The sequence below is a fragment of the Saccharomycodes ludwigii genome, chromosome VI (assembly GCF_020623625.1).
Source record: "Saccharomycodes ludwigii strain NBRC 1722 chromosome VI, whole genome shotgun sequence".
Lineage (NCBI taxonomy): Eukaryota > Fungi > Ascomycota > Saccharomycetes > Saccharomycodales > Saccharomycodaceae > Saccharomycodes > Saccharomycodes ludwigii.
In genome coordinates, this window is record NC_060205.1 from 189,529 (window position 1) to 213,674 (window position 24,146).

At 30.2% G+C, this 24,146-nt stretch overlaps 10 protein-coding genes and 1 non-coding gene across 11 annotated transcripts; 4 read left to right on the forward strand and 7 right to left on the reverse strand.

Moving 5' to 3' along the window:
* Window positions 1-206: 206 nt before the first annotated feature.
* PBP1 (Pbp1p) lies at window positions 207-3,404 on the reverse strand (the record flags this gene model as incomplete). Its single annotated transcript, XM_046079521.1, has 1 exon — window positions 207-3,404. One exon carries the CDS (start codon window positions 3,402-3,404, stop codon window positions 207-209), a length of 3,198 nt encoding a protein of 1,065 aa, XP_045932992.1.
* Window positions 3,405-3,963: 559 nt separating this feature from the next.
* OKP1 (Okp1p) lies at window positions 3,964-4,635 on the reverse strand (the record flags this gene model as incomplete). Its single annotated transcript, XM_046079522.1, has 1 exon — window positions 3,964-4,635. The coding sequence occupies one exon, from the start codon at window positions 4,633-4,635 to the stop codon at window positions 3,964-3,966; it is 672 nt and encodes a 223-aa protein (XP_045932993.1).
* A 392-nt stretch (window positions 4,636-5,027) lies between these two features.
* Window positions 5,028-6,191, forward strand: SCDLUD_004483 (uncharacterized protein; the record flags this gene model as incomplete). The annotated part of the gene is made up of 1 exon (XM_046076783.1): window positions 5,028-6,191. One exon carries the CDS (start codon window positions 5,028-5,030, stop codon window positions 6,189-6,191), a length of 1,164 nt encoding a protein of 387 aa, XP_045932994.1.
* Window positions 6,192-6,241: 50 nt separating this feature from the next.
* CLC1 (clathrin light chain CLC1) lies at window positions 6,242-6,922 on the reverse strand (the record flags this gene model as incomplete). The annotated part of the gene is made up of 1 exon (XM_046079523.1): window positions 6,242-6,922. One exon carries the CDS (start codon window positions 6,920-6,922, stop codon window positions 6,242-6,244), a length of 681 nt encoding a protein of 226 aa, XP_045932995.1.
* A 442-nt stretch (window positions 6,923-7,364) lies between these two features.
* On the reverse strand, window positions 7,365-9,842 carry TRS65 (Trs65p; the record flags this gene model as incomplete). Its single annotated transcript, XM_046079524.1, has 1 exon — window positions 7,365-9,842. The coding sequence occupies one exon, from the start codon at window positions 9,840-9,842 to the stop codon at window positions 7,365-7,367; it is 2,478 nt and encodes an 825-aa protein (XP_045932996.1).
* Window positions 9,843-10,662: 820 nt separating this feature from the next.
* MRPS35 (mitochondrial 37S ribosomal protein mS45) lies at window positions 10,663-11,763 on the reverse strand (the record flags this gene model as incomplete). Its single annotated transcript, XM_046079525.1, has 1 exon — window positions 10,663-11,763. The coding sequence occupies one exon, from the start codon at window positions 11,761-11,763 to the stop codon at window positions 10,663-10,665; it is 1,101 nt and encodes a 366-aa protein (XP_045932997.1).
* Window positions 11,764-12,246: 483 nt separating this feature from the next.
* MPS3 (Mps3p) lies at window positions 12,247-14,547 on the forward strand (the record flags this gene model as incomplete). Its single annotated transcript, XM_046079526.1, has 1 exon — window positions 12,247-14,547. The coding sequence occupies one exon, from the start codon at window positions 12,247-12,249 to the stop codon at window positions 14,545-14,547; it is 2,301 nt and encodes a 766-aa protein (XP_045932998.1).
* Window positions 14,548-14,711: 164 nt separating this feature from the next.
* On the reverse strand, window positions 14,712-14,785 carry SCDLUD_004488. Its single transcript has one exon. It is a non-coding gene; the product is annotated as a tRNA-Asn (tRNA).
* Window positions 14,786-15,695: 910 nt separating this feature from the next.
* VTC4 (Vtc4p) lies at window positions 15,696-17,921 on the forward strand (the record flags this gene model as incomplete). The annotated part of the gene is made up of 1 exon (XM_046079527.1): window positions 15,696-17,921. The coding sequence occupies one exon, from the start codon at window positions 15,696-15,698 to the stop codon at window positions 17,919-17,921; it is 2,226 nt and encodes a 741-aa protein (XP_045932999.1).
* Window positions 17,922-18,270: 349 nt separating this feature from the next.
* MAD3 (Mad3p) lies at window positions 18,271-21,540 on the forward strand (the record flags this gene model as incomplete). Its single annotated transcript, XM_046079528.1, has 1 exon — window positions 18,271-21,540. The coding sequence occupies one exon, from the start codon at window positions 18,271-18,273 to the stop codon at window positions 21,538-21,540; it is 3,270 nt and encodes a 1,089-aa protein (XP_045933000.1).
* Window positions 21,541-21,728: 188 nt separating this feature from the next.
* CCT3 (chaperonin-containing T-complex subunit CCT3) lies at window positions 21,729-23,360 on the reverse strand (the record flags this gene model as incomplete). Its single annotated transcript, XM_046079529.1, has 1 exon — window positions 21,729-23,360. One exon carries the CDS (start codon window positions 23,358-23,360, stop codon window positions 21,729-21,731), a length of 1,632 nt encoding a protein of 543 aa, XP_045933001.1.
* Between the last annotated feature and the right edge of the window lie 786 nt (window positions 23,361-24,146).

A 24,146-nucleotide genomic window follows, 5' to 3' on the forward strand; every position in this document is an offset into this window, starting at 1 on the left:
ATTAATTCAGTAGTTAAAAAAAAAAAAAAAAAAATCAAAATACACATATAATATCAAATTTGGATACATATAGATAGATAGATATATATATATATATATATATAAAGTATATAGGAAAATAAAATTTACCTCTGATTCTCTTGTTGCACATTTTAATTAACTTTTTATTGAAATTTTTTTTTTAAAAAAAAAAAAAAAGTTACTTTTCATTTATTACTGTTATTAGACCTTCTATATTGATTAGAATTATTGAACCTATTTCCATTATTATTGTTATTATTATAACTGTGGCCATTATTATTGTGGTGGTTGTGGTTACTATTATTATTATTATTATTATTATTATTATGAGTATGGCTATTATAATGGCTCATATTGTTATTATTACCATTGTTCATTGGAATCATCATTGTTTGAAAGGGGCCAGTACCAGGGTATTGGCCATTTAAAAATGGTGGCACAGCCTCACCATTATTACCTCCCGCATTAAATGCAATATATCCATGGGATGGATCATTAGGAGAAAAATTCATATTAATTTGTGCTCCGGTATGACCATTGTTGTTATTGTTATTGTTATTGTTATTGAAAGCATGGCTATTGCTGTTATTGTGTCTGTGATTATTATGCTTCCTACTATTTGTACCATTGTGATTGTGGTTATTATTATTATTATTATTATTATTATTATTATTATTATTACCATTACTATTATTGTTATTATTGTTATTGTTATAACCGTTATCAACAATTACACCATTGGCACCATTTATCGGCATTGATGGATAAAAAATAGGTTGAGGTTGATAAGGCATATACATACCACCACTTCCAGCGGCAGAAACACCTCCATAAACACCTCCACCAGGCATAACAGCAGCACCCGGTGGAACATGCATCGGAATAACTGCGGGGAACATTGGTGCACCAAACCCAGTCCCATTTGGACTATTAGTGATAGCCATGATGTTTGGAGATGAAAATGTACCGCCACCACCTGCACTAGCACCAGAAACAGTACCCATCGGGATATTCATCGGAATATGCATTGGTGAAATAATAGTGGGAGTAAGATGTGCAGCAGAGGAGGCAACGGCAGCGGAGGAAGCAGCAACAACGTTGTTCAGCATTGAACGTTGACGCATCTTGAATTGTTGTCTTTCACTAGCCTCCAACTTGGTAGGAAATGCTGATTTATAGCCTTGCTCAACAGTGCCTTCCCAAGTTGGCGTGGTGAAATAAGGTTTTTCGATGAAAAACATCTCTAAGGCCTCATTTTCTAACTTTTGTAAATTGTGCTCTTTTTCACCACAAATAAACATATTAAAAGCAGTGCCAAGCAATCTCTTGTCATCATTTCTTGGTTCTAAAATTTTATTAAAAAATAAAAAGTTGTGGCGTTTCTTAGGCTTTATGTTATGAGTAACAGTCATTGGAGAAAATTTACTAACGGATGCTGATGAAGATTTGTTTGCATTATTTGAAGAGCCATTATTAGAAGATTTAGAAAATTGTTGTTGTTGGTGGTGGTGATTCTGTTGATTTTGACCAGAGGATATTGAAGGGTTACTAGCAGCGTTAGTAGTTGAATTAGGCGATGATGTTGGCGATAAATTAATGTTTCTTGTTGTTGCTGTTGCTGTTGCTGTTGCTGTCTTTGTTGTATTTGGTAGTTTGTTATTTTCATTAGCATTGTTAGCAGTGTTAGCACTCGCAGGATTAATAATGTTAGCGGTGACGGTAGAAGTAGAAGATGATGAGGTAGGAGGAAGAGGAGGAGAAGAAGAAGAGGAGGAGGAAGAAGCGGAAGAAGAAGCGGCTTTGATCTTGATACTGTTATTGTTGGAAATTTGTGGTGTATAAGATGGTTTTGGTGGTAGAGAAGCTGGTTTCTTAATAAAATTAGCAGTGCCTTTGCTCTTGGTAATATTTAATGGCTTTGACTGTAATTTTTGAGAACTTTTTTCTGCTGTATCAAGATTTGCAGTGATATTAGTAGTACTAGTTGATGGAACGTCTTCATCTGTCCTATGAAAAATATCTTTGACTTCATCAGGCATTTCTGATTTTAGTTGCAGTTTTGCGGAAAACTCCTTTAAAGATTGGATTTCAGTCTTTTTATCATTACTAATGGTCAATTCAGAAACAATTTGGCCCTTTTTCTTTGGAGGATAATTTAATGTGCTTGGCAAAAATGTGGGTTGTTTTTTACCCTTAGCAGCATTTGCAGTAGTATTTGCAGTAATACCACTAGATGTAGTGGAAATAATGGCAGGATCCATGTTATGTGGTTGGTTTCTCAAAACAGGTGGAATATATCTGTTATCAGTAACATTGTTAATATGCTCTTTATTAGTAACGGCACTTTTGGTAGTAGCATTAGCGGCGGAAGACGTTAAAGATGGTTTTGAATTTTTCTTAATAGAAGCTAGTAATTCATCCCCTCTACGATCAACACCAGAGTACTTATCTTCTTCATCTAAATTGTCATCATTAAAATCCAGGCCTCTATCTTCAGCCAAATGGACATTACCAGAAGTCCCCTGTGATTCAATTTCTTTTGCAATTCTTTCGGCTTCTTGTAATCTTTTGTTGTAATCAGGGGCTGAAGTGTTAACCTTGGTAGTGTACAGGTGTTCATCATAACTTGCCTTGATACCAAATTTCTTTTCATTAACAGCAAATTGATCCCAATGTTGATCATTGTTATTATTATTAGTGTTTAATGTATTATCCTCTAAGCTACCAAGAATATTTGATTCTCCAGCAGTGGGTTCCCATTTATGCAATTGACGTTCTTTGACAAATCTTTTAGAGGCAGAAATATCTGTATCTGTTTTAAACTTGGAATTTTTGGTAATAGGTTGTTGTTCTTGTTCAACTATTTCCACAGCTTTTTTTTTCTTTTCTTGTAATTCTTTTTCCCTTAAATATTTTTCGTCTAAATTCAAATCCAATTGATTGATTTCTACTTCAACAACGTCATCAGATTTTAAAATTAGAGTTTCCCTTAAATATTCATATAATTCATCCACAACTTTGCCATTTAACACATTATTGGAAACAACCTGAGGAAACTTAAGAACGATATTTAAACCGCTGTTGTTGTGATTATACATAGAACCATCTTTGGAAACATCAGCGGCCACCAATAATCCTTGGAATTGAACCCCAGATGCAACAGTGACAGTAACATTGTGACCAATAGCATTCACCAATAAATAATCTAAACGGTCATTAAAAATTTTTGTGGTTTCAGCATTTTCATAAAAGGTATTTGAAGCTGGAGAGGAGGAAGAAGAAGAAGAAGAAGCTTGTGCGGATAAGTTATTGTTATTGTTTGAAGCAGAATTATTTTTTGAAAAATCTCTCTTTCTGTTGCTACCACTACTGCTGCTTCTCATTTCTGTGGTGCCTTAATTTTTTTTTATTTTTTTTTATTTTTAATTTTATTTTTAATTTTATTTTTATTTATTTTTATTTATTTTTATTTATTTTTATTTATTTTCCCTTAATTTCAATAACTTTGACAACTAGACTTATAAGACTTGCTAAGTTTATTTCTACGATCAAACCATAGCTAAGTATTGTTTTAAAGCCAAAGTGGATAGATAGATAGATAGATAAATAGATTTATTTTATATATATAAAAGTGAAAAAATAAAATAAAATAAAAAATAAAATGAAAAAAAAGAGAAAAATCTTTCTAACCGCACACCTTTTTTTTATTTTATTTTTTTTTTTTGTTCTTGCGCTTTTCAAGCATTTTAATCACGTGTGTGTTTTATCCGAACCATCCACTATCCGAAGCAACAAAATATCGATCATCCGTGAAAAATACAATGTATCACGTGAAATTGTATGGGACGGCTAACACGCAGCACTTTCTTAACTTGAGTAAACAGTAGAAGAAAGGAATCGAGAATAAATCCCATCTATTACCCATTTAGCATATGAAATAATCTAATCAAGAGATATATCTAAATTATACTCTAACTTGTCCCTGTTAAATTGGATAAAAGTGTCGAAGCCCAAAGAACCATTGTTTTTATCATTCTTCAACTCCTCAGTTACAGTATCACCACCATCAGTATTCCTTGTTACTATATTTTCCCATTTCTCCTCCAAATGTTCTGTATTTTCCAAAATATTTGCATATTCTTGTTTTATATATTCCTGTTTGGCTAATAGATATTCCAAATCAAAAAATTGGGATTTTACTCTACTGGGTATCTTAACATTGGATAATTTCAATATGATTTTCTCAATTATCTTAAATAATAATTTTCTTTTCATATTTTTGATAACAAGTATTTCATCTTCAACTACTTTTTCGTCATAATATCTCTCATTGTTTTTTGATACGAATACTTTTTCACATTCCGTGTGATATTTATTAAAAACTTGCTCTATGGCATCATCCACATTAACTTCCATTATATCTTGTATTAGTTTTAATAGTTCATCGTCTGGGTAACTCCATGTTTTAATCTCATAACCGTCTGGAAATCTCTTTTTAAACTGGCTCTCGGTAAATAACTTAAGATTTGTGCCGTTATTGTTGTTGTTGTTTCCAACGAGATCAACTTTCACTTTTTTTAATACCCTCTCGTTATCATATTTTGCTTGCTTCATTTTCCCCTTTTTCTTTTTAGTTATCGTTGCTCTATGATTTGTTTCTTATATTTCTGTCATATGAATTGTTTATTTGTATTGATCAAACGCCTAAACTTTTTATCAGAATAAAGATAAGTGATTAAGGCGCGTTTTTTATCCATGATTATTCACATATATATATATATATATATATTTTTTTCTTTTTTTTTTTTTTTGTTTGAAAGATTGTAAAATATTTTTATATACATTGCAAAAATTAAGATAAATTTAGTTATTTTTTAATAACAATTCTCTTTTTTGTCGTTTTAGTAAAACTCACCTGAAATAAAACTTAAACATATTTAAATATGTGAAAAACTAAAGTTGGTGTTCAAGTAAATTCATCTCACAATATTACAAACAAACCTACAATGACAGATAATAATAATAATAGATCTGCCATGCCCAAAAATTATACTAGGCTCATTTTTAACCAGTTGTTAAAATCAGATCTATCTTTTAAAAATTTTAAATTATTAAAAAAAATTATTAGTATAATTGGACTTACTACTTTTGTAAAAGTTAAAACGTTTCGAAATCAAAATACTAATAGTAAAAATCTAATGAAATATTTAGTTTTAAATTACACTTTATTAATTGTTGCATACCCATTAATTACGAAATATTTTTTGAAAAAAATTAATCCTAGGGTGAAAAGTAATTTACTTTTTATTTTCTTATTCAAAAATCTATCGAAATCCAATGTATCAACTACTAATATTAATTCCTCAGCTAAATTAATAGACAGTATATTGAATTATTTAGGCTCATACATCGTGAATGACACGCTTTGGGATATCTTTTATCGTACGGTAAATGATATTAATAACAACATTAGTCGTAAATTTGCTTCTGTCAATACTAATGATAATTGGTGGAAATATTTACTTGGAAATTATTTAATAATAATCAACTATAATGACCTATTGGTTCCGAAAAACAAACTAGGGTTTTTTTTAAAAAGGTTTATGAGTAATGTTGATGATAAATTTGGAGTTCTAATAGATGTTGTTTTCTTATATCTATTTCAGATACTTTATATCAAGTTATGGAAGGAGAAAATACTAATCAAACTTTGGAAACCCAAAAAGATAAATGTTATGCAGCAACAAAAAAAGAATAAAGATAAACAGGTACCATCAATGACTCAAATTTTCAACACTAGTATATCCACAAAGCCTACAACTGATACACATACTAACACCAAGAGTGATAGGTATGGAATTGATTTTTTGATAACGAGTGTACAATGGTGTGTCTTAAAAAATGTTTTCCATACTTTAATGTCAAGAAAATTTTCTCAATTAAAAAAATACCAAAAGTTTCTATTATTAAATTTAATATTTTATTTGTTAAATGGTATTAAAAAATTTGAGATTAACAACTCGTTCTTAAAAAACCTGACAAGAGTTGTCATTAACATATATTTCAATAAAACCAATAACAAAAACAATTATTGTGGCAACTCTATTAAGAATAATAAAAAGCTTATTAAAAATTTGATTATTTTATTGTTTACTAATGTTTATATGTAATAAAAAAAAAAAAAAAAAATAAAATAAAATAATATATAATATAATCATTTTTAATATCCACTAGCACCAGGTGCCTTTTCGTTCCCCTTTAACTTTAACAAAATTTCCTTAAACTTGGATCTATCTCTACCACCAATGACATCTGCATCATCAGTGTTTATCAATTGTAAAACTCTGTCCCAAGTAGTTGTATCTTTTTGGGTGAAAAACTGTTCTTTTTGCTTGCTAAATTCTTCAGCTTCTTTAGCTGTCTCGTCTAACTTAACTTGTTTCTTCTTTGAATAGTCTTCATAAAATTGATCGATATCAGCAGTAGCCTCTTTAATTAAGTTATCTTTGGCCTGTTTATCCGTTTCATCTTTTTGTTTAATTTCAGCGTCGCGGACTTCCTTCCATTGTTCTAGTGCCTGTGAAGGTTCATGAGTATTGGTATCAGTATCAGTAGCAGTGGTGCTAGTGTTTTGATCAAAATCACCAAAATCATCATCATCATCATCATCATGGTTAGAAGAGGCATTGTTTTGTACATCGTTGTTCGTGTTTTCTTGTTGATTTTCCAAAGTAGCAGCATCTACATTACTAATATTGCTAGTTAAGATGTCTTTATCTTGATCTGTTTTAAATTCATCACCCAAAACTTCAGCCTCTCTCTTTAAAAAATCAGTTTCGTTAAACTCATTTTCAGCAACAACGCCGCTACTGCTATCTAAATCTGGGAATTTGTCAGCCATTGTTATTAATTTATTTTTTACTTTTATTGAGAATGAATAAATTTATAGTATAAAACTACAATTAACAGAGAACGATGAAAGAAGGTTTTTCTTTTTTTTGTTTACTTATTTTTAAATTATAATTGGGTTAAAAGGATTAATCTCCTTTATTTTTGGTTATATAAAAAGAATCACAGCACTCACTCAAAAAAAAAAATATAAATTTCCAAAATGTTTGAAACTTTTAAATAAATCGAAATTTTATTTTATTTTATTTTAAAACGTAAACAAAGCCGGGTAACAATAATAAGTCCTATTGGGAACTATTTGGCCCTTTTTCTCTCTCAGCATATCAAATCAAAGTACGACTTATTAATATATAAAATAATGCTATGATATAAAGAATACAAATATATATACATTTTCTTTCTCTATTTAAAACTAATTCTAGTAAAAAAAATACTTATTCCACCATTACTGCAAGTTTGGATCCAAATTCAATCACCTCTCCGCTGCTTAAATCAACTAATTTTAACCCATTCAAACTAGGATAATAACCTCTTTGTAATCCAATTAATTCCAAATCAAATTCAATTGTTTTGTTTTCTAAATCTTCCATCGGGATCTTATAATCATTGTTCAATAGTATAACACCATTTTGGTAGGGCAACTGTGCCAATCTTTTCTTCCAACTCCAATACATTGCACTTAACGATGGTTGTTGTTGCTGTGTCCCTGAATAAGTCGAATTTAATTCAGATGAAGATAAGGAAAATGGTGCGTTTGGTGTATTAATACCTGATGTAACACGCGTATTAGCAACCGTACTATTATTTGTATTAAAAACAGATAAATAGTCACTAGCACCGTTATTCATATTGCATGTATTTCCTGGAATATTTAAAGTTTGGTATACTACGATCCCACATAAATTTTTATTGGTATCATTACTAATGTTTTTAAGCTTAGTTTTACTAGCATTGTTACCACCGTAATTACGTCTATTTGGGGTGCTATTACTTCTGTTTCTATTGTTCGCATTCATACTATTATTACCGGTACCATTAGTAGTGGTACCGCTAGAATTATTTAACAAAACAACATCTTCGATAATGCCAGTGTTTTCATAATTATTATTATTATTATTGTTATTGTTAAGATTGTTATCAATAGTTTGGATCTGTAACTTTATTTTAAATGTTTGTCCTAACTTACAATAAACAGCTTCATTATTGTACAATCCATGTGCTCTAACTTGAATTGAGCTTCCTTGATTACTCAATATATTTCCCCAATTATTTACGTTTCTAATAATGTACGGACTGTTGTTACTACTACTACTATTATTACTTATCATTGGTTTAAAAGATTTTGTCCCGTTTAACATTGGTGTACTATTTACTAAACCAAATTGAGTTAGAGAATTGGTAGAGTTGGTACCATTGTTATTGTTATTCTTCGAAATACTGTTGACTATTTGGGTTAATGAATTTATAGCCTTATCATTGGAATTGACATTTAAAGTGGGTGAATTGACGATTGAATTTTTATTATTAGTTGCATTATTATTATTGTTATTATTATTATTAGTAGTAGTAGTAGTAGTAGTAGTAGTAGTAGTAGTACTAGTACTAGTAGTAGTAGTATTGCTAGCTGCCAAAGTATTACCTGCTGTATTAACCAAGGTACCACCCTTGTTAGCGTTACTAGTGGTATTGTCTACACCACTTAAAGATGTTTCAACATCATTAGTAATTATGTTATTAGTAGAACTAAAGTTATTGGATGATTGTGGCAAATTCTGTGGGACAAGTGGCGAAAGAATAGATTTATTTACATTAACTTGTGTTTCCCAAACAGTTTCAATTTCAATATACTCAGTGTCACAATAATTCACCAAATATCGTATGGATATTTTAATTTGATTTGATGTTTGGAAAGGCAAGTCGTAATTAACTGTAAATGACTTATCTGTCGTCAAAAATATGGACTCATTTGGATTAATAATAGAATTTACATCGTCATCCGTATTTATCATAGGATCTAACTGTAAAAATGAATCGTTAATTAGAAAATATGATATATCTATAATTTTCAAATATAAATTTGAAGTATCTCCGCCACCTCCATATTTTTCCCTTAAATATACCAACGTTTTAGATGGCTGCAAGTCTAGAGAAGATATAATTTTCTTTAACCTCATCAGTGAAACATTCCTTAATCTAAAATTTAATACAGAATATATGGGAAAATTTTTGAAGGTGTGATTTTTTTTGGCAAGTAATGTGTCTGTTGAGTTTGTGGTATTATTTGCACTATTCTCCATGTTAACAAATGGGGATAACGGTTCAAAACTTGTGATAAAACCAGAATTGTATGTTTCTGATGCGCTGTTGCCCGCAGTATCATCATGACCATTGTGGCTTCTTTCTATATATGATAAAGTAATAGATATTTTATTATTTCTACCATTATTCATAACCATGTTATTTTTATAAACAAAATGTTGGAAAATATCTTTTAAATTTAAAACTTTGTATATGGTAATAGTATCTTTTTGGTTGACATTGATGTTTCGAATTTCTTTTAACTCAGCGTTACTCGAATATAATTTAGTAGAGTTTATTTGAAACGAGAGAGTAGGATTTTCAAGATAGATACAATTGTTTTTCTTCAAGTGTACAACATATACAGGCAAAATTTCATCAAATATAACAAATTTTCTTTTTAATTCCAATTCCTGAAAATATTTGAATATAGCAGCTGGATCATTCTCAAATTTTATATTCCTGATATAATCATCAAGGCCTTTCTTTTCATTTTTCTCTTTATTGGTACTTCTAGTATTTGGCAATATGAACAATTGGACATGTCCAGTTTCATTCATAAAGCTCTTTTCAATAGATTCATTAAAGGCGGAATCGTTCAGTGAATCAGTCATAAAAAAGTATTTATTATTATTAATAGTAGTATTTAATGGATATGTTATTAGAAACTAATTAGAGTATTGTTTTTCCTTTATAACTTTTTAAAAGGGTTGGAATTGTTGAAAATAGAAGACTAACAATTCAAATGGTTATTTTTATATAAGTACTTTGAAAAAACAAATTTTTTTTTTTTTTTTTTTTTTTTTTTATGGGTAAATATTTCACATCAACATTATTCTACATGATTTCTCAGTATCTTCCTAATAGGGCTAAATATTAATGATTCACTTATAGATAGAGAAATATCACCATTAATCTAAATTATTTAGTCCAATTTTTTTTTTTTTTTTTTTTTTTTTTTAAGTTATAGTAACGAACTTTATATCGACAATTATTGTCTTTTTCAATGAGTATCTTTAATCATGAATGGTTCGTTTTAGTCATTAGATAATTGATTCCAGTTTTCTCCCTTTCTATTTCTTCCTTGCCTAATTTTTTTGCAACTTTTATCTATTTTTGTTTGTATGTAACTAAATATATCATACTCCAACTAGGCTTGTTTATTTAAGTACTTAAATACATATTCAAGAGTTTGGTTCTACAAATATTTTAAATAAAAAATGGTTAGATTTAAAAAATTTTGAAAATTTTGAACATTATCATATCAAATTAAGAAAAACTATACATTAAAAAAAAAAAGAAAAAAAAAGAAAAAAGGATGAAAATAATCAGTTATATATTTCAAATTTTTGCCCATATATTTACAAGAGAGGAGGAATGAAAATTAGAACTTCCAAATAAAAAGAAATCTTTACAAACAATAAAAATCAGCAATCAAATATAAATCATTTGACCTAGCTTATTAAATCCAATTTTCCTATCTTTCTTGTTATCCCTATTACCAGCACCGTAACGGTAACCAACTTCCCCAATTTTAGCGTTGACAAATTTTAAAATAGCTTTATCACCCTTGTTAACTACACCATAAACAACTTTATGCTTTTTAGTATTTTTGGATCCTGAAGCAGATGAAATATTATGAGCACTGTGTTCTCCCAAGGTTGCCAGTTTCTCTAAGGTAGTTTCAGCAGGTTCTAAGCCAAGAACATTGGAGGCATCAACAGGACCAAATGGTTGAGATTCAGCCAAAACCATAAATCTAGAAGTCAATGCCTTGGGAGGCACAGGAATTTCACTCAAATTTTCAGAAGTTTGCTTTGGTGTAAATAATGGAAACATTTTGTACATGGTTTCGGACATTGCTTGTAAATCAGGTATAACACTCTTGGTAGATTCCCAGTGATGTTCAATTTTCATTAGTTTAACAATAGCTTCCACTCTTGGGATTTTTAAACCATACTTTTGAGAAACTGTTTGTGAAGAGACATGATTAACTTCAATTTCTTGATAAATTTGCTCTTTTAATTCATTACCAACTATGCAGTTTGTTTGGCAAAATTCATTAGCAGGAAATGGTTGCAATCTTCTGTTACTAATAGCTGAGTTGCTTGTTTGCTGTCTGTTTATTCTGGCCTGAATATCTTCTTCATTGCTTAATCTGGAAGATTGAGAAGATGGAACTAAATTAGTATTTCTACCAGATCCACTACCACCAACTTCAAGAATTTGGCCAGTGATCGGATCTCTTAAGGATAAACCTCTCTCTAAATCTGGAGTAACATATTTTGGTTGATGATTAGTTGGAACAGCAAAATACTTGTTGAATGGATATTCGCCCTTGTAGTCCCTTGGTCCCAAAAACTGTCTCATGGCGTATTTTAAATTAGTGTCATGTTGCTTCTCATGTGTTTTCCCCAATTTTTTGAATTTATAAAAAGGGTAAGCTATTCTTCTTCTAGAAATGTTTCTAACAAGTTGTATTTGGGTAGTAATAGCCTTGTTTGTTGTTTTTAAACGGGAAGTGGATGAAAGCATGAGGCACGTATATGTGTTTGTTTTTGGTAATTGGCTATAGATATGAACAAATACAAATAATAATATGGTGTAGTTACTTTATTAATAAAGAATCTTGTGAGTTTGGTAATAAAAACGTTTAAAAAAATTTTTTTTTTCTTTTTTCATTTTTTTTTTTTTTTTTTTTTTCATTTTGTACCGAGATAGTTTTCACGTTCCCGAGATATTCCGGAACTACTTATTTTTAAAAGTTGTTATTTTCATTTATTATTTCCAATTGTAGAAAAAACACATTTATTAAAATTACCCGTATAAAATAAATAAATAAATAAATAAATAAATTATATATTTTACAACAGAATATTTCATCAAGTAAATAACCTTATTATTATTATTATTATTAATTTTTTTTTTTTTTTCTTTTTTAGCCGCCAACAAACAATAAAAAGACTAAGCAAAATTTGAAAGAGAAGCACAAAAAGCATTCAAAGAAAGAAAAAAAAAATGAATCAAAGTAATCATAATAATAATAATACCAATGTTATTAGTGATAATACCAGTTTTATAAACAAAAAAAAGTCACGAAATATGAAAAAAAATAATTTGAATACCAATATACTTACAACTCCTGATTTAAAATATACAGGAGACTTAGATAAAGGAATTTCCGTTAATAATAATAGTAGCAATGGTAATAAATCAAAACCCATATTATTATCAATAGGTGAGAAAAAATATAACAGTAATAAGAAAACAATTATGTCTTCAGGTTCTGCTGTTTATAATAAGTCTGTGAATGAAGCTTATGAATTCATTTTGCAAAACAGACTTGTTAATGACCAAAAACAACCATCTAGCAATGATCATAATCATAAAGGGGTTCTTCTGTCAGATGACTATGAACAGGATGATTACACTACCCACACGTCTAATATAGGTGATCATTATGTAGACTATGAAAATTACTATTACCAAAAATTTAAAGAAAGTTTGGCAAATGACAAGAATAATAACCGGAATGATGAAAACAGTATACCCTCATTAGATGAGGATCAAAAACATGAAGAATATGATGATGATGATGATGATGATGATGATGATGATGATGATGATTACAATGAGGAAGCAAATGAAAGTTTTATTGATGATGAAACAAATCAGAGTTTTACTGAGGAAGATTATACCAGTGGAGATGAGTTTGAAAATGAAAAATATGATTATGATAATAATGAAACAACTTTTATTGATAGAAATATTAAAAGTTCTTCTAATGCACATAACTCTTATTCATATAATCATAATAATAGTAATAATAAACCAAGGACTAAATTGAAATTACGTTGGGGTAGAATATTGACGCTTTTATTTCTACTCTCATTTTTTTTTATAAAAACATTTTTCTATGATTTTGTGAACCATCATCCTAATGCAGACACATTAGCCGATAACTCACATTCACATGGTGAGATTAGTAAATTACAAAAGCAATTTGCTGAATTATACAATGAAACCAGTAATTTTAAAAATGTGTTTAAAAATTTGGAAAATACACTTCAAAAATATATTTATGGGAAAGATTATAGTATAAATACCAACGGCATCATACGCAATGACTCAGCCTTATATAAGGTTTGGGAAGATCGATTTTTTGATAATTTGAAGTTATATCTACCTAAAGAAATACCTGTTGTCATTAAAAATGGTAATATTAGTAACTTTACACCTGCTATTCGTAATGATAGTAACACTACAGCCTCTTTAGTGATGATACCAGAATTTTCGACTTATTTACAAAAAATATTTCAAAATGGCACCACCAATAACATAACTAGCAAGCTTAAGTTATCGGATGAGTTGAAATATGATTTGAATAATTATGTTAAGGAAATATTATTAAAAGAGTTTCAGTTTGTTGATAAACAATTTTTTATATCGTATATTAAACAAAATTATGAAAGCCTAAAAAATGAACTTCTTTCTAAACAACGGGAAGTTAGTACTACTGCTAATACTTTTGATAACAAGGAGTTACAGATATTTGTTGAAAGATTAGTTTATAGAATCTTGAAAAAAAGTACTGCATATACAAACAACGATATTACCAAAGATAACGAGGTGAATTATGCCTCGTATTTAACAGGCACAAAAATTTTAAATCATTTGTGTTCTAAAACTTTCCAAGATGTAATTGTAAAGGGAATCTGGGGTAATGGAATAACGCCTATAGAGTTATTGAGTTTATCTAGTGACACATACTGGATGTGTGAATCAAAAAAAAATTGTCAATGGTCTATTAGATTCAAACAGCCAATATATTTAACCAATGTGCTATACCAGCATGGTAGATTTACCAATAATTTGGCTTTAATGAATTCATGTCCTAAGTTAATAACGATGTATGCAGAAATAATAACACCTACAACAATAAGGACAAAAGATGTTTTCAATAAGAATGCCTATGTTGAAAATAGTGGAGACTATGAACATCTCTATAATGACTATAAATATATCAAAGTTGGGTCATTAGCATATGATTTACACGGAGAAAAATATAATGATTTGAAACAGAAGATAGCCTTGCCCAAATGGTTTATTAACTTAAAACCATTAGTTAAAGCTCTAAGTTTTGTTGTGGAAGATAATTATGGAAATGAATATTATACTTCATTAAATAAGTTTATTGTTAATGGTGTAACGCCGTATGATTTGGAGTTGATGAAACAAAGTGCGACTAATAATAGACAGGGCACAGTTAACGTTAATAGTAATATTCTTTCGTTTTATGATGATGAGAGGGAAATATAAGTTAAAAAAAATTCTTTTTTTTTTTTTTTCACTTTTTCACTTTTTCTTTTTACAATTTAAAAATCGTCCGATATTTACATTTTCACTAGATTATGTATGGTATAATACACACTTTTCCAAAAATAAAAAATAAAAAATGTAAAAATATATTAAATATAACGCTACGACCCCGGAGAGGATTGAACTCTCGATCTTGCGATTAACAGTCGCACGCCTTAACCAGCTTGGCCACGGAGTCATGTTGTGTGAAGTTAATTTAAGCGTAACTGGTAACTAGGTGAACTAGCTACGGGTTTAGTTCGGATACAGCAATTAATTTTTTTCGTTTTATTTCGGTCTTTATATAAATAGTGATATATGATAATAATAAAAATTATTTAAAACTGTAAATCAATCCATATATAATCTTCAGAAGGATATTCTTTCCCCTTATACTTTTCTTAATTGTTGCAGATTTTATTTTTTTTTACTTACTTGTTTTATTGTTGATTCTAATTGAACTTGATTAACAATGTAATAGTTATTCGTGATAGTTCATTAGCATCTTACATTCCGATACAAAATGGTATAAGGGTGGATAGAAGGTGTGTGTTAGCACGTGATCAAACGTGTTGTAAAAGATAGCGTGAGAATGGTAATAAAAATTACCATATAACAAAAACAAAAAAAAGAAACTAATTTTTAAATAATGTGCAATATTTTTTTTGTTTTTGCTATTTGAAATGATGGTTTACCGCACGTGCTTATCAATTAAATAATTAAATTTATTATCACATCTCATATAATTATAGCTTTCCCTCTCTTTCTGTACACGGCTTTCTGAGTGGTTCTTGCATCTACTATAATAAAAGAATGACTAGCAAATATCAACTACAATAACAATTCAAATACCATATAAATATATATAAATATGCACTATTTACAACATCCATCTTCTTCTTGTCTCTCTTTTTTCTTTTCTTTTCTTTTCTTTTTCTTTTTCTTTTTCCTTTTCTCCCTTTTTTTTTATTTTTTGGCTGTCTTTTCCTTTTCCCTTTTCTTTTCTTTTTCCTCTTACTTCCATTTCTATTCTTGTTTCTCCTCTTCTTGCTGCCTGTTCCACAGAGACAATTCAATCTCAAAGGCTATAAAAAAACCAAAACTCAAAAATGGTCCAGTTTGGTGAACATTTGAAGAGGTCCTTAATTAGGGAATACTCTTATTATTATATATCATACGATGATTTGAAAAATGAATTGGAAGAATGTTTAAACAGTAACCATGGAGAATGGAGTCAATCCTTAGAAACCTCTTTTCTAGAAGACTTAGAAGTCGAATTAGATAAAGTTTGGATGTTCAGTGAAGTTAAAAAACAAGAAGTCAAGAGAAGAATTAAACAAGCTAATCAAGATGTTAATCTAGCTGTTGAATCTTTGGATTCCAACACACCTTGTAGTGAATTAGATTTTGAGATTTTAGAACAAGAATTAAGTTCCATTATTGCAGATGTTCATGATTTGGCCAAGTTTACCAGATTAAATTACATCGGTTTCCAAAAAATTATCAAAAAACATGACAAGAAAACTAAATTTGTTTTAAAACCCGTCTTTCAAGTTAGATTAGATTCCAAACCATTTTTTAAAGAAAACTATGATCCTTTGGTTGTTCAAATTTCTCAGTTATATGATCTGGTCAGAACTAGAGGTAATCCAGTACTTGGTGATTCTTCTGCTGGTGGTAAACAACAAAATTTTGTTAGACAAACCACAAAATACTGGATCCATCCAGATAACATTACGGAATTAAAATTGATTGTCCTAAAGCATTTGCCTGTTTTGGTTTTCAATACCAATAAAGAATTTGAGGTCCAGGATAGTGCCATCACTTCCATCTATTACGATAACGAAGATATGGATCTATACTATGGTCGTTTAAGAAAAGACGAAGGTGCTGAAGCTCATAGATTAAGATGGTATGGTGGTATGGGTAGCGATACGATTTTTGTGGAAAGAAAGACACATCGTGAAGATTGGACTGGTGAGAAGTCTGTCAAGGCAAGATTCGCACTAAAGGAAAAGTATATCAATGATTTTATGAAGGGTAACTACACTGTCGAACAGGCATTTGTCAAGATGCGCAAAGAAGGTAAGAAATCCCCTCAAGAAATTGAAAGTTTAGAAGCTTTGGCTACTGAAATCCAATATACTGTTTTAAAAAAAAAACTAAGACCTGTTATGAGAAGTTTTTACAACAGAACTGCTTTCCAATTGCCAGGGGATGCTAGAGTTCGTATATCTTTAGATACAGAATTAACTATGGTCAGAGAAGATAATTTCGATGGCTTTGATAGAACTAAGGGTAATTGGAGAAGAATGGATATTGGTATTGATTGGCCATTTAAACAATTGGATGACAAGGATGTGGAAAGATTCCCTTATGCTGTCTTGGAAGTTAAGTTACAAACACAGATGGGCCAAGAACCCCCAGAATGGGTCCGTGATTTAGTCAGAAGTCATTTGGTTGAACCAGTTCCTAAATTTTCCAAGTTTTTACACGGTTGTGCTAGTTTGTTGGGCGATAAAGTGGATAGTATCCCATATTGGTTACCACAAATGGGTGTTGATATTAAAAAACCACCCATCAATTCGTCTATCAACATCAAAAGACCAGGTGGCACTAATCGTGGAGATGATGACGATGATGATGATGATTATGATGGTGATTATGCGTACGATTATAGTCCAGATGATTATGATGCATACTACGGCCCAAGTGCTACTGGTCCAGATGGTTTACCAACGAGTAACGTTCAGGATATAGAAGAGCGTGGCACGTACGGTGCTATTGCTAATCACACTCCTCCATCAGCTACCGGAGTTTCCGTGGTGCAAGGAGAGTCGCCAAATTCCTCGTATATTAAACAAAAAATCAGACAGGCTTCCAACCCAGTTTCCAGATTGTTTTACATAATATACAAAAATTTTGATCATTATCTTAACGGTGATCAAATCAGTAAAGTTCCTGTAGGAACTGTTTTTGACACTCAAGTTCAGGCACCACCAGGTAAGACCATTTGCGTCCCAGTTCGTGTTGAACCAAAGGTGTATTTTGCTACTGAAAGAACATTTTTATCCTGGTTAAGTATTGCTTTAATTATTGGTGCTATTTCCACCACTATGTTAACTTATGGTACTGAAACTACAATGGTTGCTTCTATCGGGTTCTTTTTTACTGCATTGGCTGTTATTTTGTACTCCGCTTTTGTTTATTGTACAAGAGTGGTTAACATCAGATTAAAGAGAGCTGTTGATTATGAAGATAAGTTTGGACCTCGTTTAGTTTGTGGTTGTTTGGTTATTAGTATATTATTTTCATACTTCTGTAACTTGGTTTAAACTTTTGGTTAATTAATACTTTTTTTTTTTGACTCTTTGTATTTATATATTACTATGTTCCTAATTAATATCAATTTGTACTGCTATTAATATATATATAATTTTTTTTTTTCTGTTTGTTTTGTTTTTGTTTAATTTTTTTTTTTTTTTTTTTTTGTTATTTTTTTCTATTTTTTTTTTTTCTTTAAAAAAAGTTGCATTATATTCAGTAATTATGCCAAATTATAACAAACTAGAGTTTTATTTTTATTTATTTTTTTTTTTTTTAATCCAAATCTAAGCCATCATAAATATTTAAATAAATAAGTAAATAAATAAAGAGCACTGAAAGTTTTTTTTTTATGCTCAAATGTCTCATGAAGATCATTTTATAAACTTGAAAAAAAAAAATGATATATATACGGAAGTAGATAATGAAAACAATACTGATAATAATCACTATGAAAACAATGATAATGTGCACAACAATACAAAAATTACTACCACAAATTTTGATATTTTGGAAACGCATAAGGAGAATATAATACCTCTTAGACAAGGTAGATCAGCATCTCAATTAGCAGCGACCTTCAACTATGAAAACAATGAAAACGCTAACAATAATAAAGAAATTATTTTACAAAAAATTAGATCTGATTTTGAACTTAGAATACATCGCGACCTAGAATCAATGGATGATCCATTGCAACTATATTTAGATTACATAAATTGGATTAATGAAAGCTATCCAGAAGGCGTTAAATCAAAAAACAGTGGAATGTTGGATGTTTTAGAACAATGTTTAAGTTTTTTCCAAGATTGGGAGATTTATTCAAATGATCCCAGATTTATTAAGTTATGGATATGGTATATTGAAATATTTTACTGCATCAGAAAAAATAGTTATGATTTAGAAGGAAAGTTAAATACGTTTATGTTTATGAAAAGACATTCATTAGGTACAAAATTAGCCTTTTTTTATGAGAATTATGCTACAGTATTATGGGATATTGGCAATTTTAAAGAAGCATTAGATATTTTACAACAAGGTATAGACTTAAAAGCGATACCTATTTCAAGATTAAAGAAGAATTACCAGGCTTTTTCAGAAAATTTTCAAAAAATCTTAGATAGACCCTCTACTGCCAATAGCAGAAATAATGGTTTGCATATTTTAGGTCAAGATAGGGAGAATGTTATAAAGAGAAGAGAGGCACCAGTTACCAGCATAACGAATAATCAAGAAATTAGTAATAAAACATCTTCTATATATAGAGATGATGGAACCAATAATTTTACAACCAATACTCCACTTAAGAATTGGAACGTTTTTGAAAAAAGAGAAAATCAAAATAAAGAAAATCAATTAAAAAAAGAGTCATTGGTGCATGGAAAGAAAATAGAGCCATTACAACAAGTGGCTTTGTCTGATAATTGTGATATACCTACCGTCTCAACTTCTAATGTTCTTAATAGGTTAGAGGGTAAAATTCCTATTTTCGATGATAAACTCAATTCTTATCAACCTGTTTACAAAATACTAGATGTTCCTGGCAAGAAAATGGAGAGGATTGATTGTAATTATAATTTACTTTATTCCAATGCTAGTGGTAATAAAGAAGAGTTTTGTTTAGAAGAAATATTGGCAATTAGTAGAAATTGTTATACGAAGAACTCTGATGAAGAAAAGGAAGAAACGTTATTACTGATATCGTCGTCTTTAGATTCAAATACTAAGATTAATGATGAAAATATGTCTCAAAGGGACGACAAAAAAAGAATGCACGATTCAGAGTTAAAAATTGAAAATAATAGTTTTTTAATAACCAATAAGAAAAAGAAGAAAGGTAATAATGCATTAAAAGAGAAAAAAATACCTTTAACAGAATATAAACAAATCACACATACTTCAACTTTACCATTAAAGGGCAGTAGTGGCAGTAATAATAATAATAATAATAATAATAATAATATTCAATTTACTCAAGAAGATCCCACTTTCCATATGAATCTTAAGCCATCAACACCACCAGAGACTCATAATGCCAAGAATAATTATATACAAAAATCCCCCACCATCACTATGTTTTCCAAAAACGCTATGAATGAAGTTTATTCAATGTTTAATCAATCTGTTGGTGGAAATCAAAAAGAACAACTGTTATACCCTGGTTATGATACTAGTGTTAGCACCAACATGAATGGAATTGAAGATAATAATACAGAAAGAAGATTTGAAATGTATGAAAATTTCACGCAAGATTTAACAAGGAAAACAATGGATGATTTGACCGAAGTAAAAGTTATCGATCCAATAATAAAAAAGACGACTGGTTCTCAAGATGCTTCTAAATCACTAAAGCAAATAAGCAAAGGCAGTAAATTGAAAACCTTTATGACTCCAATTGATAATAAGAATATTTTAGAGAATTTCAAAGGCATAAATGATATCGAGAACAGAAAGACGCCAACAGCAGCAGCAGCATCTTCTTATGCGACAAATATAATTGAGGATCCGTTGAACGAATCTTTCCGTAAGCATTTATTAAACGAAGCAAAATTGAAAAATTTACCTAACTTTTACCAGTATGAGCAAGATTTAAAAATGAGTCAAGTTTTGAAAAGAATTCACAGTAAATCCAAAAAATTAGCCAATAAAAATCCCATAGTGAATTTCCAGAAGACTAACGAGCTATATTGTATCAGAAGTGAGCTAGGTAAAGGTGGTTATGCAGTGGTATACTTGGCTGAAAGTAGTAATGGCTCGTTAAAGGCTTTAAAAGTGCAAAAGCCGGCCAGTGAATGGGAATTTTACATATTAAAGCAGATTGAAAATAGGTTAAGCGCCAAAGATTTTATCTTGAATAGTATTATCTATGTTGATTCGTTACACTGTTTTAGAGACGAAAGCTATTTGGTATTAAATTATATCAGCCAAGGTACCTTGTTAGATTTAATTAACATTCATAAAACTGAGAGGGGTGAAAGTTGTCTCAATGAACTGCTTTGCATGTTTTTCACTATTGAACTTTTAAAGGTATTGGAATCTTTACATGATGTTGGTATCATCCATGGTGATTTAAAACCTGATAATTGCATGGTCAGATTCATAAAAGTTGCAGGGGATATTTTGGGTGATTACAATTCAAACAACCAAAACGGTTGGCAAAATAAAGGTATTTATTTAATTGATTTCGGAAGATCTTTTGACTTGTCACTTTTCCCAATGGGCACCAAATTTAAAGCTAATTGGAAATGTGACCAACAGGATTGCATAGAAATGAGAACTGGAACACCTTGGAGTTATGAAGCTGATTATTACGGCCTGGCAGGTATTATACATTCGATGTTATTTGGTGAATTTATTGAAACTATTGAAATAGCTGGGTCTCAAAATAATAACACTGGATTTTATAAGTTAAAAAATGGGTTTAAAAGGTATTGGCAAAAGCAACTATGGGAGCCATTGTTTGATCTGTTACTAAACAGTGGCAAGAAGGAATTACCAAGAACATCCGAATTAATGCAATGCAGACAGAATATGGAAAATTTTTTAACTGACAAGGAAAATGGTAATAAATTGAAGAGTATTATATTAGGACTAGAACCTGATTTAGTTTATAAATTGAAATCAGATTAATATTTCGATTAGGCTGGATAATGAAGGGGAAAAAAAAGTTTTTTTTTTTTTTTTTTTTTTTCAATGTTAATTAATAATAAAAAAATAAGAAATTATGTTACATTTATTTAATTATAGATACTTACTCACTTGTTTATTTATTCGATTATTTAGCCGTTTATTTATTAGTAAACGTCTTCTCCAAATAACTATTGTTCTGGTCTTCTAATACCACTAACTATATCGTCAACTCTTAATAACAAACAAGCACTTTCAATAGCAGTTTTGATACTTTGTTGTTTAATGACTTCTGGTTCCCAAATACCGTATTCCACCATATCGACGACTTTCCCATTTTCACCATCAATACCAGCGGTATTCAATCCTTGAGCTTGCTTGGCTCTTAATTGAGATAAAATTCTGATTGGATTTTCACCGGCGTTCTGAATTAAAGTTCTTGGAATACACTCCATAGCATCAGCAACAGCTTGATATGGCCATTGTTGAATGCCCTCCAATTGTTTAGCTCTCTCTGCTAACTTGACAGAAACAGCCATCTCAGTAGCTCCTCCACCAGGGGACAAGGAAGGTGATAACATAACATTACGAGCAACAGACATTGCATCTTGTAAATTACGTTCAATTTCGTTTAATATATCTTTAGAAGCACCTCTTAGCAAAATAGTACAGGCCTTAGCATCGCCGTTACCCTCGATAAAAGTATAATACTCATCCCCAATCAAGTCCACCTTGAATGTTGTGCAATTGGTACCAACATCTGACTCTTTCAAATCTTCGACACGATTAACAATGGTAGCACCAGTGACACGAGCTAATCTATTGTTATCAGATTTTTTTACTCTTCTCAAAACACTGCATCCACCTTTTAATAAGTAATGTTGTGCCAAATCCGAAACACCTTTCTCGGTAATGACTAAAGTGGGATGCAATTTTAAGATTTGGTCACACATAATTTTGACTTGCTCTTCCTCAATTTGCAACAACCTGTTCCAATCACTTTCGCGAGTAATTTCGATATTAGTTTGGGACTCCCCCTTTTTATATTCTAAGGGACAGTCCAACAAAATAACTCTTGGAGATTCTAAAAATCTAGCCATTTTTGGATGAACAACATCCTTATTTAAAACACAGCCATTTAAAATACGACTGTCTAGAACATCACCGCCAGGTATTTTTTCAACACGAACATATCTTTTGATATCAATTTCGTATCTGGATGATTGATCGGCAAGGTCTGCGTCTATACTGGTGTCGGTACCCCTTAGATCTATTTTAACGGATTTGACAGCTTTTAAAGCCAATTTGCACATTTTTTCACTCCAATGGTTAACGTATTTAGTACCAATGGAAGCTTTGATTAATTTTTTCATGGCTTCTTCATTTTCTACGTCGACAGGTTTGCTAACTTCGTGAATAACTTCTAAAGCATCGGTCAAAGCTTTTTTCAAAGCTTGTATGATAATAACAGGATGTATATTCTTTTCAATCAAATATGGAGCACACTGAGCTAAGATTTCCCCAGCTAATATTATGACAGTGGTTGTTCCATCACCAACTTCCTCGTCTTGGGTTCTGGATAATTCCAACATGGATTTGGCTGCTGGATGAGCAACATCAATTTCTCTTAAGATGGCATGACCATCATTTGTTAAAACTAGTCCACCCATAGGATCTAATAACATTTTTAGCATTGCTTTTGGGCCCAAACATGTACGAATAATATCAGCAACGGCTTTGGCAGCTGTGATGTTTGATATTTGAGCCTGATGGCCAACAGTTCTTTCCTGGGACGTGTTTAAAAACACAACTGGAGCTTGCATTGTGAAGATGTTTTTTGTTTTTCCTTTTATTTACTTATTTATTAAAATCAAAAACAATTGTGGCAATGATAAATTAAAAACTGTAAAGAAAAATAGATTGTTTGATAATTGTGAAGAATCAGATGATAAAGTTTAAGTTTTTTTTTTTTTTTTTCTTTGCTTGTGTGGCAAAAGAATTTTCCAAGTACGCAAAGTTTTTTATGCTTTTTTTTTACTTTTTCTTTCGTAATAAAATTGGAAAATGGAAATTGCTCTGTGAAGAAAAAGCGAAACGGGCAAAAGAAAAGAAAAACGGACAACAGGGAAATGTAAATCTAATCCGGTAGTTTACGGACATATACTTTATGTTTTTATTGTCCAATGTCCAGTTTCAAAATTGCATGCCTCGGATCTTTCCTTATCGCACAAGCGGACAACCATCACCCCACTTTTTGCGGTATTATTTCTTCATGGCTTCCTCAAAAAGTTTATAAAACATCTTTCGAAACACGGCTTAAACACTAAAATAAAAAAAAAAACCATAAATTAAATGTATTATTTTTTTCAATTAATATGTAAAAGAATCTCGAAAACTAAATATAAAGCATGTAAAATAACTTTTATATATAAAAGAAAAGGGAAAGAAAGAAAAAAAGAAAAAAAAGATATTATCATTAACTTTGATATTACTTCTAAGTTTGCTATTAAAATAATGCTATACTACAAGGAGGTATATATATATATATATTATACCAAAAAAATTCGAGGTAAAATAAAATTATAAAAAAAAGAAAAAAAGCATGAAAA